Raw genomic sequence first — 15,591 nt, forward strand, 5'->3', positions numbered from 1 at the left:
GTACCCAGGAGAAAAGTCAGAACTTTTATATAGTCAATACTTTGTAAGTTATGATTGGTATTGATTCCTTTAGGAAAACCCAGGCTGCGTGTATGTGTATATATATATATATATATGTTTCTATACAATGAGGAGAGTGGTATAAATAAGATCTATTGTGGAATCCAAAGGGCTTCAGGCCAAGGTGCAGCTCTTTTTCCCCTCACGTCTCTGTTCTTCTGTTTCAGCATTGGCCTGCAGGCAAGGGCCTGCTGACCATGGCTACTATGGACGAGTCCTCAGTATTGCTTGGAAGACACAGCAGTGGCAATGGAGAGGGACGGAAGAGGTTAATTTCTGGTCTAGAACATAGCAGGAGAGAGTCTCACAGAAGAAATTGCCCTCAAGGTTTGCAGATAAGGGCTTCTTCTGGCCCTGCTACCACTTTCATGCATGGCTTGGTTATGACTGGCCCCATTTGGGTTTAACCTGGCTCATTGCCTAAGTTTTTATTGTTTCTCACACATCCCAGGCTGAGCTGGGTGTATTAGGGCTCGGTATCACTAGCACAGTCACGAACACAGCAGCTCTGCAGGGCCACATACCCGCAGGCTGAAGGCAGGCTGTGTGGTGGGCACCGCCAACGCAGGACAGGTTTTCCTAGTGAAAAAAGCCCCTTGTTGCAGCCTTCATTCCTGCATTGCCACCAGCAGGGTGGGGAAAGCCATAAGCTACCAGAACAGGGCAGCTCTGTTTTTACACAGGAGACATCTGCTTTCCAAAATGCGTTTTGACTTTCCAGCAAAAAGAGCGTTGTACCAAGAAAACAGCCCTCACCTCCCTCAGCACCCCCTGCTCCTGGATGGCCCCCTCCTACCTCAGCGAGGCATCTCTCACGGTTCAGTCTCACCAGTCCCCATTGTAACTGGAAACGGGCCCAGTTTCGCACCATCTCTGAGCGCTGAAGCTCCACAGTGCCCCAGCGGCCCCTCTGGCAGCTAGGGCAGACATGGTGCCCACAGCACACCACCTTCCTCCTCTTCCAGCCGTACTCTTCCAGGGAAGGGAGACCCTCTCACCAGGGCAATTTAGGCCTGTGGGGTTGGGTGTGACACTGCCCTGCCCAGGGGCAGCTCTTCAGCCCCATCCCGGCCCTGCCCGGCCCAGCTGTGCCCAGGCCGCCATTCCAGCAGCTCAGGGCCCTCCAAAGCCACCAACGAACCAAACCAAAACGGTCCTTCGGGACCGTGTGACAGTCACCGGTTTGTCTTATTTACAACTAAATCACAGCTGTGGGGGAAAGAGGGAAAATATTTTCTTCGAGATCTGGCTGTGAATTACTGGCAGAGCCCCCGTCTCCTCGAGGCATGGGCTCCTCAGGTGATCCCCCCATGGGCTCCTCAGGTGATCCCCCCAAGGGCTCCTGTGATGGCGGCCGCCTCCCCCGCCTGTGTGAAGAGCCAGGCCAGCAGCACAAGCCTGGCCTGGGCCCGGCCTCCAGCACAAGCTGATGTGGCGCTGTGACTGCCCAGGCCTCCTGAAACGCTTTTTTCAACCCGTTTCCTCTTGCAGGAGAAGCTTGGAAGAAATTACTTGTCTCTAGCTGTGCCAGGCCGATGTTGCGTGGAGCCGGGGTGCTGCAATGACAGCAGGACAAATAACAATAAAAAATGAGGGTGCAGGTTGACTGACCGTTTTGCAATGTTTCAAAAATGTTAGAAAGGGAAATGTTGGTTTTTCATTTAAAAAAAAAATTAAAAAACAAAGAGCAAAATCTTACTAAACTTTTATATTAACTACCAATACATTTGTGCATTTAGTATTTTCAGAAGCGCGCTCTGGTTTTCTCTAGGTTTCTTTAGTTTTACCTACTGTATTGCCTTTTTCTCTGCTTGTGCCGCAGGGGCTCCCACAACCAAGACACCTGGCTCCACACCAGCTGTGCGCCCCAGTGCCATAAAAATCCCTGGGTCACTTTTTATATTAACTGGTTCATTAACTTCATTGTCTTGGCCAGGTCCCAGTTTGAGTAAGTACAATCCCTGCAAATATTCCTCTCTTATTTCAGCCACAAATGTCTTTTTCAATTTCTTTCCTGCAAATGCTTTTGCGCTTTTTTCCATGCCTTTTTTTTTTTTTTTTTATAAACTGCAAAACAGCTGTCACTTTTCACCCAGGAGAGGGTTGTATTTTGATGCCACATTAATACCTCTATCCTACACGCTTATCAAAACCACTGGAAACCTACCTTGAGGCAAAGCAACCTGCTTATAGTTGAAGAAAGAATTTTGCATCCTAGTTCCAGGGAAATTCAGAAGTTTTGCTCACAGGAGGAGCACAATGCAGAAGGAAAGACATCACAATTTATTAAATGTGTTACCTATAAAATATTCTACATATAAAAAAAATTATGTGCTTTAACTGGACAGATTATAAAATGGTTTGATGGCTCAGTCTACTTAAAAGGTAATCTAAGCAAGCCATGACTACCCAGCTGTCGCCACTAAACTAAAGGACATTAAAGTTTCACTGGCTTCTTAGAAGCTATTATTTGAGTAAAAAACCTTACTGGGAGACCATGCCTGGGAGAAAACATGGAAACGTATTTCAGTTAATGGTTCAGCCCCACCTTGTTTCCTCTGGAAACTGACCCCATACTGTAAATTCTATCTCTGCTGTACAGAGCATTATTTATAGCATATGAATTATGGATATTATAAACAAGCATTACAAAATGAAAATTCGGTTAACAATATTATGGTGTTTCCATTCACAAATGTAGTTCATGAGTGATACAAATTTTATGGCTCTTATCACCAATGAAAAAATTTGCATATCCCATCATGGACTTCTTGCAAGAACCCATTCCGCACTTCTTATCTCAGGGCTTTTATGGTAAGAAATACTGCATTAGGCCCAGTAATTTACATTTTTCCAATAAAATTATAAATACATATGCAGCAGCTCTTTACTGACTGACTTCATGTTATAAATTATAAGCTTGGAAGTAAATACATTTGGACAAATATTGATTTCTAGTCACCATGAGTGAGATTTTATCCTCATGTTGAATTATCACACCTCTTGTCTTTTATAGCTGTATCTTATCTCCCAGTTACTATACTTGTGGCAAGTAAGTAAATAAATAACACCGCCTCACTTCTGACAGTTCAATTCATTCGGTTCCACGTGGCGCAAATAGCAGGTATGAGTCCATGCAAGGGTTTTCAAGCAGCTCTACTCAGACAGACATTTTGGAATCTACAACTATCATAAAAACTGCTTTCATCATCACATCACTGAGCATTGCAGGCTTTACTGTAGAAGCAGCAGATGAAGTCCACTGCCTGTTGGAAAAGATTAGCAAAAAAGTAGCAGTAGTGCTCTGGGATGTGATTGAATGAACAGTGCTTGTTCATTCAACATGTCTGCTCCATGGCTGTTCAGCAATTTTTTGTTTTAATGGATAATCTCAGCCTTTACTACCTTAACACTGTGATTACACATGGCATCTGGTTACTAAACAGGAACAAGGCACTTGGTCCATGTAAAAAATCAAACAGACAGCTCACGTTGCAGTTACAACATATTCCCATCACCCTTGCTTCAGAAGTGGCATTGAGACTCCCCAAAAAACAGCTCCAGTCAAGCCAGTATGGAAATATAATTGCTGCAGCCTATGGACAGAACCTATTGTCTGAAGAACTGCATGAATACAGCAAAATCTGCTCCAAAACAGAGGTGGGGGGAAAAAAAAAAATCTTGGATACAGCAGTGCTCATCCTCACAAAGCACCTTGATGGAGACCAAGTGTGTGGCAGCCCTCACTATGCCTCCAGCCCAGGGGGACTCTCTCTGTCCCCAACCCTCCACTACAAACCAAATGCCACCTTGCGCCCTGACTTGCGACCACCCCAGCTCCCTCGCCCTCCCATTCACAGCTTGGCTATGCTTTCCTTCCCAGCTGCAATGCAGTTTGTAGGGCAAGGAAATGGATGTGGCACAGTCTTTGCTTCCATAGCACGTGATGAATAGACATAGACACAAGAAAGGCAAAAGGCCTTGGAGGGACACACAGCGATGAGACCAATGGAAGTATGGAGAAAGTTTCTTCCCTGGTGAGGAAGGCCACAGTGCACCAGGCAGCTGGCTCACAGGCAGGTGGAAGAAAAACACGTGAATCCAAGCTGCCCCAGATGCACTGGGTCACTCTCTTCCAGGTCTGAGCTGGGCAGCTGAGGTATGCCTGAACTCAATTATATTTGTCAATTCAATCTGCTTTGTGGGAGTCAACAAAACCCAAGCTGTTGTTCCAAATATTTATTAAAAAATAACTGCAAGTTGAAAAAAAAAATCAATAAGCAGTCCAATGGCAGATTTATTACAGTTTTAACAGGTAAAGGGAATGAATCTACTTTATGAACAAAAATAGCAGTAGGAAAGGATACCGAAGGATTCTTAATCAAATGATAAAATGGAAACAGCATATGCAATATATATTTATATATAAATATGTTGGTTACATTCTTCTTAAATAGAATAAACAACATTCATCAGCAACATCCAAAAGTATTTCTTTGTGGCAGGAGATCCATCTTCCTTCACGACAATACTGCCTCTCCATAAGTTTCTGTCCCCCATGACAATTTTAGAGTTTGGGGCTAGAATAGGTATTCAGCAGCACCAAATCAGATCCAGAGCAAGTGATTTAAAGCTAGTTTATAGGAGATCTCGGCGTCATTTCTGAGACTTAAGGCCAGGTATGCAATAGGTGGAATCGGCAGAGCATGATTTAGGCTGTGGAATCTCCTTGAAAGCTCAAATTTGGATTAAAGCTAGATTCCCACAAGGAAACTCTGACAGTGCTCAGGGTTCCCAGTTTAAGATACACTTCCCTTTTTCTGTAAACAAGTGTTAACAAAATAAACTTTCTGTACCCTGTTAACCATTTCTTAACATAAAAATAAGAGCTGCTTGCGTAGTTTTAAAGTCAGTACAAAAATCTATCCTATCCTAAGTACTGTCTCTGTATCAAAGTGCTAGCAAATGGCACAGTGTTTTCTGTTTGAAGCCATGTTCCCTGCTTTTCATGTCTCATATGGCAGACTTCAGCTCCAGCAAGACTGAGCTCAGGACTCCAACCGTGGGCAGCTGAATCAGCCCAGCTCCAGGCTCACTCTCGGACAGTCCTCACTTACACTGGGACAGCCAAAGCACTTCTGAACGGGTCGTGCTACGGCAAGCTCTCTGCTGTTAGATGGACGGTGCTGATCACAGACCCATCCCCACCCTGTGGGCTGGCGGCAGGGTCTGCACAGGCAGGGAGCTGCTCAGGACCCACGTCTGTGCAGCAGGTACTTAGCCTGTTCCCTGCAAAGACCTGGGCAGGAGTCGGGCTCAGACCCTACAGCAGAAGACGAGCAGATCCCCTATCACTTTGCATAGTTTGGTTCAGCAGTGGCTCTCTGCGAGTCCCGGGGAGATGCCCTATCATGCTCCTGCTGCTCCCCTTCCTACCAGGTGCTACCGGAGACTCCCACAGCTTGCCTGTTCAGGACCTCTTTGGCTTACTTGGTTTGGTTCAAATGCTCGCTGGTTGTTACTTTGGAGCCGGAATAAGAAATAGTGCAAATACAAGCTTAAAGAAAGAAGAATACCACACTGCCTTCACTGAACATTCAGTTAAAAAGACAAGGATTCTTAAGATGAAACCCCAGTTGTGGGGTATTTGAGATATTTGGCAAACCTGTACAAGATTCTTCATGATTGTCTTAAAAGACTGTATTTGGCTTGCCGCTAGATGCTTAAAATTATTTGCTAATGTGATTCTAACACTGTTTTGGCTAATTGCAAATGACTTTGAAGACTAGTCACAGAACACGGGACATCTCCTTGGCGCGACGGGACAAACACTCCCTGCAGTTATGGATTCCTTGGTGCTTTTCTTATCCGAGTTTCACTCAAAATGATTTTGCTTGCATGGAATGGTGTGAATTCATCCAGACTGGTTTTGCTGGAAGGCAAACGGACCACATTATTTCCGAGGGTCAAGATACCTTTATTTGGCCATGCTCAGGCAGATCAAGAGGCCAAAACAAAACTCAGTTTGATTCCTATTATGGGAGGCTGGCTGCGGTGCATTTTAAAACAAAAATAATCTGAAGTGGCTGAGATGTTCAAGTTTGAAACTTCATGAAGTGCCAGCGTGCCCTATAAATGCAGAGACCCCCCTTGCATTGCAGCAACCTTCACCACGTGGCAGCACGCATACTGCAGTCTTCACTGAAGCAATGCACTATGCAATGTTTCTTGGCCCACTTCATAAAGGGGCTTCATTTCTCTCAGCTCCTCTTCTCCCCCCAAAGCAGCAGAAGGGACATTCAGTAACAAGTTGCTTTCAGCAAGCAATGCACAAATGGCTTGTTAACTTCACTAAGAGTTAGGCACTTAGCCTGCTCAGGGTTTTTGTAAATCCTACATACCTCCATCTCTGGGCACTTACATGCTATCGCAAAGTCTTGTTCTCAGTGTTTCAGGGTTCAGCCCTGAGAACTAGTCCTGCTTTGGCTATGACCAAAGAGAGAAGACTGTACTCTTTGATCAGGTGTGGGGCTGACTGCTGTCCTGATTAGACCCAGGGGGCTCAGACCTGCTCCCCTCCACCACACAGCTCCCGCTGTGCCTCTCGGTACAGCAGCATCAAGCCAGCTTTGCTAGCTTGAAGGTAGAGTTGCACCAGGGGAGTTTTACCTGTTGATTTTATAGGACTGTTTCAAAGCAGGATCCGCACATTTAAAACCATAAGGAGATGAATTCACAATGAAGCTAAGGAAAAAAAGAAGAAGTCATATTTACAGACAGCTGCCATCACGCCCCCCCTCACTCCATTAAAGGAACAGCCTTATCACTGCCCATGTGCTTGTTTCTACTGTGATCCTGGCCTTCCCGGCACTTCAGGACATTGTTTCCAATGACACAGATAACAAGAGTTCAGGCTTTAACTGAGAACTGATGCGTGAATATGCTTAAGTAGCTCTCCTCTCCTAGCTCTGTGAATTAATTACAGCTTTGTACAGGAATAAAATGGAAGAAAATTCTCCACTTCCCCCGCACCCCCCAACAAATTCATGTTATGTGGTGGGCAAAAGGACAGGTGTTTGGAACAAAGACTTCCTTCCCCTTCTCCCTTTGTCTGCAAGTGTAAATATTACTGGAACTTAAAAGCCGGCATCTGCATTAAACAGATGGGACTCTGCTATGTTCATCTTTTTTATGATGTTCATGTGGCAGGGACTTCTGAAAGACATTTGGAATGAATGCTGGCCATGACAGGATACTGCCTAAATTAGAATCAGGCTCCAAGTATCTTCCTGCAATTAGATTATGTCATACGTTATACTCTTACTCATGGCCTGGGAAGGAGAGTGCAAGGATATTAATATCTGTAGATATTCAATTAAAATGAGTGCATCAGACACTCACTAGGTCTGGCTTTTGCCTGCCTCACATCTAGCCCAGGCTAGCTTCTAAACCTTAAGAGAAAAGAAAAAAGAAAGCACACACAGTGGAAGTCATCATGCCCATATGTATGCCTGCTGGCTACTACTGTTACCTAACTGAAAAGGTAAAATTCATGCAGTTTACACTTCATTTGCTATAGTTTGGGTTATGTTAATTCTAAAAAAAATAGAATTCAGAGGGAGGGGAGAAAGGTTTGTTTGTAATACATGGCGATTTTGCCAGCTCTTGGAGGTTGCATTTCGAGCATAACTGCATTTCTCCATGCACTCTGAACACTTCCCTTTTCGAGGGTATTGGCATGCTTGTGGCAAAAGCAACCAAACCTATTAATTAGGCACACGGTGAAAGATGGCATGTGAAAAAAAAAAAAAGGATAAAGATCAGTCATTTCCATTCTGAAAATCCTTACTCAAAGCCTTGATGTCGCAGCCATAAGCTAAGCATGAAAGGTAGCAGACTCCTTCCTTGGGTGAGAAGCAGACTCCTTCCTTCAGTGAGGGGCCCAGCAACACCAGCTGTGAAATGCACACATAGAAAGGCTCTTATATATTATATTTACAACTGTAATCCAGAATAAATAGTACTGTTCTGACTCATAAGTGTATTTCAGCTTGGTTGTTGTTGTTTGTTACAGCTGGGGATGGCTTGCTTTTCATCCCTTCTGTCCCACCCTTGGACACATCGATGAACAGCAGCCTGGGAGTCCGGAGTGTCAGCAGTATCCTTTTGTACTCCTTCCGGAAATTCTGGTTAAGAAGCCCATAGATCACAGCATTGAGGCAGCTATTAAAATAGGCCATAAAATAGCTTAGGACAAAAAGCCATTCTGGAATGTGTGGCTGCACTTTTGAAGGATTAATTGAAACAGCAAGGCCAATAAAGTTTAATGGTCCCCAGCACACAGCAAAAAGGACAAAAACCACAAACATAGTCAAGAAATTCCGAATGTCAGCTGCTCTGAGCTTCTGCTTGCAGTCTTGTCTCACCCGCTGTTTGACTTGAATCACCAAAATCCAGATCCGTAGGTAGCAAAATGTCACGATGGACAGTGGGACAATAAAGTGAACCACCACCACTGTGATGGTGTATGATGTACTCACCGTCTGGGCAAAGGTGCAGGAGTAAATCCGGGGGTCGTACTGCAAGGAGCCAACGAAGAAGTTTGGCACAATTGCCACCACTGTGAGTATCCAGGTCAGGCAAAGATAGCAGCAGGTGTTCTTCAGGTTGAAGAGCTTGTCATACCGAAGGCTGTGGCAGATGTAGCAGTAGCGGTTGATCGCAATCGCCGTGATGTTGAAAATGGACCCGATGACACTTAAGCCCATCAGGAACCCGCTTATCTGGCAATGAACATTTCCCATGGTCCATCCATTATGGAAAATGGCACTCAGGATCAGAGGGTATGGATAAACCGCAACTACAAGGTCTGCGACAGACAAACTGACGACAAAGATGTTGCCTACAAAAAAGGAGAAGAGACTGTGAGAGGTTAGCGTAGGTCCAGATAGACAACTTGCAACTCAGAACTCTTTAGGCCTGACTCTTCTCACAGGCTTCACTCTACGCTCGGTTTGGAATTTGAAACCCTGGAAAATAAGACTTTGCTCTACTAGTAACAGCAATGGAGAGTAACTAGGCATGATTAACCTGCATATTCCTTCTTAAGAAATTTCTAAACTGGAAGCACTACCCCTAACTCAGCTATAGCTGTGGGTCAGGTTCCTGCATTCCTCTAAGTTGTGTAGGAGAGAAGGAATTTGCGCTCCCTGTAAGTGACTGTAGTCACCAGGCAGCCACCCAGGATTTGCTGTCCTGCAGAGAACTTCACTCCTTTAAATACTCTATATGACACAATACTTTCTATAACATCACATAGTGACACTTTACATAAGATCTGACCGTCACGGGCCAAAGAACTAGAGCAGGCAGGTTAAGTTTTCAGTGGTTTATTCATTGCACTGACATGAGTTGCACGGGAAAGGTCTTTTTTTGGTCTTTTGCATGTGAACAGGTATATTTTCACCAGAATTTCTGCAGTCTTCATGCTAAGGAGCGTGTATTCTTCCAGGAGCCATGGTGCAGCCAGCCTTTATGTGCTTATCTTATTTGGTATGTTTTCCTGTTCCTTTAATATTAAAGTTGTCCAATGCAATATGGAAGGTCAGTCACTCCTACACTGTCTGGGCCTGGGCAGGAAATATGATTAATAAGCTGCTGTCAGCCACCTCTGCAGAGTATGTGCTGCAGGTTGTTCATTTAGGCTCTAAAACAAAGAGAGTTGAGAGTCTGTGCAAATATAAAATAATTTCAGCCTTGCTGGATTGAAAATGGCACATTGCGTGGGACAACACCTGTCAACTCCACTGTGTGGAGAAGCCACCAATGACCTGAGCAACCAGTGACTTCCTAACAGCAGCTACTGCTCATTTTATGAGGGGTGTATTTTTAGGTAGGCAAAAGCCTTTCTGTTCAGTTTGCCAGGCAGAGTAGAGGAGTGCATTAAGAAAAGGACCTTGAGGTCTTCTGGGAACTGGTGTAACTACAGGACCAGCTATAATGATGAAAAGGACATCTGTCAATATTCAGCTTTTTGATGACTAGACAAATTGTCATTTCAGGAGCTCAACATTGCAGTTAGAGGACAGCACTCTAGAAAAGGTAGTTGTTTTTCCTAACTCTACTACCTTCAGGTATATCTGCAATGTCAGGAAGGACAATATTACTAGAGCACCAGTAGAGGCTATGCTTAACACGTTTAAGGTGTTAACACCTCTGTCCCTATGTGTTACAGGCAACATCCCAGCCAGCTGATCACACCTGCACCTCCTCTTCAAACCCTCATATCCTGCTGTCTACCAGACTATATGAAAAAAACCACTAAAAAGAGGTCTTTTTCTCTAGTATCCATGAAAGGGCCCTCCAAGATCTCAGCTAGGTCACTGGCTTCAGCATTTGGAAAATACACCCAAGGGCTGGCAGAAATCACGGCTGCATTGCCATTGCAGTTGGCTCATCACTATGCTTGCTGCCAACAAAAACTATCAGGACAAGTCAACAGTTCGTATCAGGCATCAGAGTCCACTTCATGCTGACTGGAAAACAGTCCAGACTTGAGAATAGCCCATGGCAGTGTGGAGCTGAGAGAGCTGGCACAAAGTGTCATTTAAAAATAAGTATTAGCAAAGGTCATGTGAAGTGCTGAAATCTTTTTAGAGAGAGATTTCACATACACAGGTTTAGCACAGCACACAACTTCTGTGGCTGCTCTGCTTCAGTGCTGCTTTTTGGCTGATTTAATATCTTACTTAGAGCATTTTAAAATGCAGTCACTGAACCTGCTCCCCATGTAATTAACTCTATTTATGCCCATTTTCAAGGGCAGAACCACCCGTGGTCAGGCTTACCGCTCACGCAGGCACCCTAGAGAGGGAATGCTCTTCTGCAGCAAACCTTCTATTCATTCAATCAAAAATACACACTTCAACAAAACCCAACATTTGTCCCCAGCACCAGAATTTCCTTTTAGAAAGGTTTTCCAAAACAATTTTCAAGACAGCAGAACAGAGACAGAGAAGGATCAGCAACCCAATTTAGGAGACTTCCAGAGGACGCTGGAGACAGACTCCACTGATGGGATTACAACCCTCCCTCTTCACTGGACCTGTCCCGCTTGGATACACATTTATATACAGAGGCGGTTGGAGAGCAAGCCTCTGCATTTCCTGGGGATGAAAGACAGCCACGTTCAACACCCAGTTCCGAATCAGGCAAAGCAGAACAAAGCTGGAGAGTCCTTACTTAAGACAGCACATCAGTGGATTTAATCCAAAGTTTAGCAAAATCATGGGGAAAATTATTAGCCTCGCATCACTGCCAGCTGCTGGGAGAAATGAGCAGTCTCTGTCAGTCTTTCTTCACTAACTTGAATAGTTGGGAGGAAGTAAAAATAGAGGGAGAAAAAAATCTGTAAAAATAATATTCACAGGATGGACTTAGTAGTTTAGATTCAATCCAAGACCACAGTACTGTGTGTATTATTTTGACACCACTTCATTGTGTATTGCTCCAGCAGTGAGAAAATGAGCTGGTTTTATCAAGACAAGAGTAATCTCCTCCTTCACTTGGAGACCAAACCTGCCATCCTCTGCTCTGTGATTTCATCTTGCAGTCTTGGCTCTCCTATCAGCTAGATGGCCTATCACCCCAGCAGGGTGTTGGGTCCCTGAAAATAAGGTCAGAAAAGTTCACTTGGTACTTTTTCACAGAAAAAAAAACGATCTTCCATTTCATTTGGCAATGTGATCAACTTCATATTTTTTCTTCTGGTGAGACGAACATGAAGGTCAGACCCATATAGCAGCCACTTGCAAGTCAGTCCTGAAAATCAGTGCGTTTTTAAAAACTGAGTACTGAAAAGAGGAGGCACATTGCATGCCTCCAAAACAGAACATGCCCTTCAAAGTATGGGAACTGGCTGCTGGCTAATTATTAAAATAAGAGTAACTTGAGTTAAACATTGCTTCAGCCTCGCATAGCCTAGTTTGCTATGAAACCACCGTGTAGTAGGCCCTGTGGCCAAAGGCTCACGTCCTTGTCCTCTGTAGGATGAGATTGGACCCTCACTCCCAAAAACATTGCAGAATGGGAAGCCATCTAATGTGTGGCTTTTAGGGAAGGTAAAGAACAGTCTCCTGCCTATGATCTTCACTACAGTATTTTTTTTTACATTTTTCCACTATAAACCAAAGGAGTCCTGCCCATAAATAATACCAGCAGGACTTTATCTCAAATTTAAAATTATCTGCTTCTGTGACACTATTTTCAGATGTATCTTTTTCTTTTTTGTTGGCATGTGACTATATTTCCTTATTAGCTTTCACATTTTCCGTCCTGCTTTTAACTTCTACTTAGTATAAATCGGTTTGTGTGCCACTGTGCTCTATCCCCCAGTTATGGAGTTGTACTTGAAGAAGCATGAATGGTGGAGAAAGGCAAGTCTGTCACAAGCATACTGGTAATATGGCCCCGGCCACCTTTTCAGAGAAACTAAATCTTTTTCCATTACAGAGGTCCAACACAAAGCTATACATTACAGAGGTATGATACACAAATTGTTTGGGGGAAAAAAACCCACCACGAAACAACCTGACTCCCAGCAGCAGAGCAGATTATAAGCATGAGCAAGTAATACAAAAGGTAATTTATCCCAGAACATCTTCTGCCCTAGTACTGCTGTCTTTGAGCTCCCCTCCTCCCTCCCATGCTTCTCTAATCTCTGTTTCTGCTCACCCCAACAGCCTGCTGCTGTATTCCAGCAGTTCCCTGCCCTGCCTTTCATTTTGCCCAGATTGCCCAACAACACAGGTTATCCGAGGACTTACTGTCAAGTCCTGGTGCTAGGAAACGTGGAAATACCACAATGAGTTCTGCAAATCAATAAAGCACATCTGTAAAGGTCTTCAGTGGCAGGCTGCCCGAGCAGCACCTGACATTCATACAAAAGGACATCATTCTTCTACAGCGATTAACTGAGCATCGCTGTACAAATACAGGGGTCATTGGCCCTGCTTGCCTCAAGAGGCTGGTGGAAATCCCTGGGTGCACAAGCTCCGGTTGCAGATATCTAGCCTCTCCCTACTGTTCCCACACAGCAGCTGTGGGCTGGCCTTCAGCATACATGGGCTGTGCTTTAGGTACCCTGAACCTAGAAGCAGGGTTAAAAGGGGGGACAGGAGGTAAAATAATTTTCTGAAAATTGGCTATTTTTCTACATCTCAAAATGTCCAAAGCAAGCACCCCAAACTCTTGTTCTCTGTTATCCCTATAAAGCTCTCTTGCTGAAATATTACAGAACTGTTTGCTTCAGGTTAACAAGATACAGATGCTCAATGCAGCCTGAAGTCAACACTGTTATCTGTAAACCCAATGCTCAAATTGAAATGTCCTGAGTGACAGGAGTTGTACCAAAGCAAAGAGACAGTTTTACAGATCAGCTTCTGCTCACCTGGCAGAGTCCAGCTCCAGCTAAAGAGGAAAGACGGCTTTGCCGTCCAGGTTGCCCCTTCCTGTCAGCCACCTTGCAGGCATCCAAGTTTCTCCCAAATAGCTGGTGCTCAGCACAGCATTTTGAGGCAAACGAAACTACATACAACAGCCTCAAGGCCAGCAAGCTGACCCATGAGCATGATGGACATGAGTGCCGTGGGAGCTCACCGCATGACCAGTCCCCACGCTGTCCCAACCGCTTCCCAGCAGTGAGGTCAGACCTGGCGTCTGTCCGGCTGCAGCCAGAATAACTGACAGTTGTGGAACAGCAGGTATAAAAACCTATGTTGAGAAAAAAAGTGCTAAGATACACAATGACATAATGCTAAAAGTTTATTGGGGTGACTGGTATGTTTGTGGTGACACCTTACTATTTGTGGCTTATAATAAAAAGCTTCTTAAACTTTATGTTTGTCCTTTCAGGTTTTATGAAAAACTCAACAGACTCATGTCTACAAGGAGATAAACTGGAATGAAGACTCACATCAACCTCAGAGAGATATATGTAATAAGGTTCAGTAAACAATTTAACGGGCCATGACTGTAAAGCCAGCCTCTGATGACCACTTACCATAACCTAATACTCTCTATTTAACCTTCCAAAGCTTATGCTTACTGCAAAACAGAAACAAAATGTACTGTTTGCCCCAAGCAAAAAGATGAAGTCATAAAAGCTTTATTCAGCATGCAACAAGACTCTTTATTAGCTTTGATAGCCGCCTTTTCTTGTTTGTTTTTACCTGCCACTCGCTGTGTGTTTGCTTGTATTTCACTACAAGCATTCTCCAATCTGCAGACATGAAGTGCGTGCTCGGTTCTGCAAGCTAAGTGGTAGTTCATAGAATACGCTTTCAGACCAATTTTGTTCTTTTTATAATATAAAGATACCATTGAGCATGTGCAATCATATTGACCATATACTGCTGTAATTTAAAGAGATAATAACCCTGTGGTGTTTGGGGATTCTGATCTTGCAGCCCTCACTCTGACAGGCATTTCTTACATCCCAAACTCTAAAGGATCACTCCCGGGAAGACAGTGTTTACCCCATCAAAGGGAATTAAGAACCATCCTTCTATAGGGGACTATGACCCATGTCACTGCTCCATGCAAGTGCTCGGCTTCCAGGGCACTGTGAACACCTCACACGCAGCAACAAAATGGCACATGAGAAATCCCAGACTGTTAATTGTTATCTCTTTTCAGCATTCTGATAAGCAGTGATGCATCTGACATGCCTGTACAACAGCCCAGCGTGTACTTAATCATTTTGACAACTGAAAATGTTTGACAGGGGAGCACAAGTGAAAATCAGAGAAACTCTCCTTGAGATCCAAGCAAGAAGAAAAACAACAACAACAAAAAAAAATCTGTTGTTCAATTCATTAATCCACAAACTTTAATTGAGGATTTTATTTGTGCATTTAGGGAATCTGTTCAAAGAGAGGAATAAACAAAAGAAAGGAAAAAGCATTCAATCAATTATCTGTTATCATTACTCCATCAGGATTCAGAGGGGGATAAAGCCTGTTTCCTGCAGTTAAACAGACAATGCAGTTGGGCTGCCAGCTGGTCTCAAATTCTGACTGTGCTGCATAAAACGATACAGAGGGTAATGAACAGACAGGACAGGAGGTATCGCCAGCCCACAGCATCCTTAGGGCGTAAGGTTAGAAAACATGGAAATATCCAATTTAAGGACACCATGAAGGTCCTAGAGAAAAGCATAAAACTCCAGGATAATTTAACTTTTTCCTGGCAAAAGTCCTTTGAGATCTCTCAGCACAATCGTGCAGCCAGAGACCAGCAGTATGCTCTGGGCTACCAACTGTTACCTGGTTTACTGGCATCATTCCCTATGGGAAAACTGTGGGCACTTAGTGCTGCTCCCTGCCTTGTGCCAGCCCTGCATCCGCACAGGAGCAAGGCCAAGGCAGAGCAGGAGACAGTCTGCAAAAAGAACTCTCAGCCTCCTCCTGCACCCTTCCATGACCAGACGTTTCAGCATCACAAGTGCAAGCTTCATTAGCCATCTCATCAGTA

At 44.2% G+C, this 15,591-nt stretch overlaps 1 protein-coding gene across 3 annotated transcripts in view; it reads right to left on the reverse strand.

Annotated features, from left to right (window-relative positions):
- Window positions 1-4,284: 4,284 nt before the first annotated feature.
- The window catches only part of GPR50 (G protein-coupled receptor 50), a 47,578-nt gene continuing 36,271 nt past the window's right edge, over window positions 4,285-15,591 (reverse strand). The window contains exons 2-3 of one of the 3 annotated variants that reach the window (XR_007509509.1): window positions 7,910-8,962; window positions 4,285-6,804 (exon numbers count right to left, since the gene is read on the reverse strand). Coding sequence is in view for 1 of the 3 variants with exons in the window: in XM_049828094.1 (XP_049684051.1) it covers window positions 8,094-8,962 (869 nt within the window). In the remaining 2 variants the exon portion in view is untranslated. Of the gene's footprint in view, window positions 8,963-15,591 lie in introns of all 3 variants that reach the window. The other 2 variants (XR_007509508.1, XM_049828094.1) reach the window with 2 other exon arrangements.

This window comes from Accipiter gentilis, chromosome 24, assembly GCF_929443795.1.
Source record: "Accipiter gentilis chromosome 24, bAccGen1.1, whole genome shotgun sequence".
Taxonomy (NCBI): Eukaryota; Metazoa; Chordata; class Aves; order Accipitriformes; family Accipitridae; genus Astur; species Astur gentilis.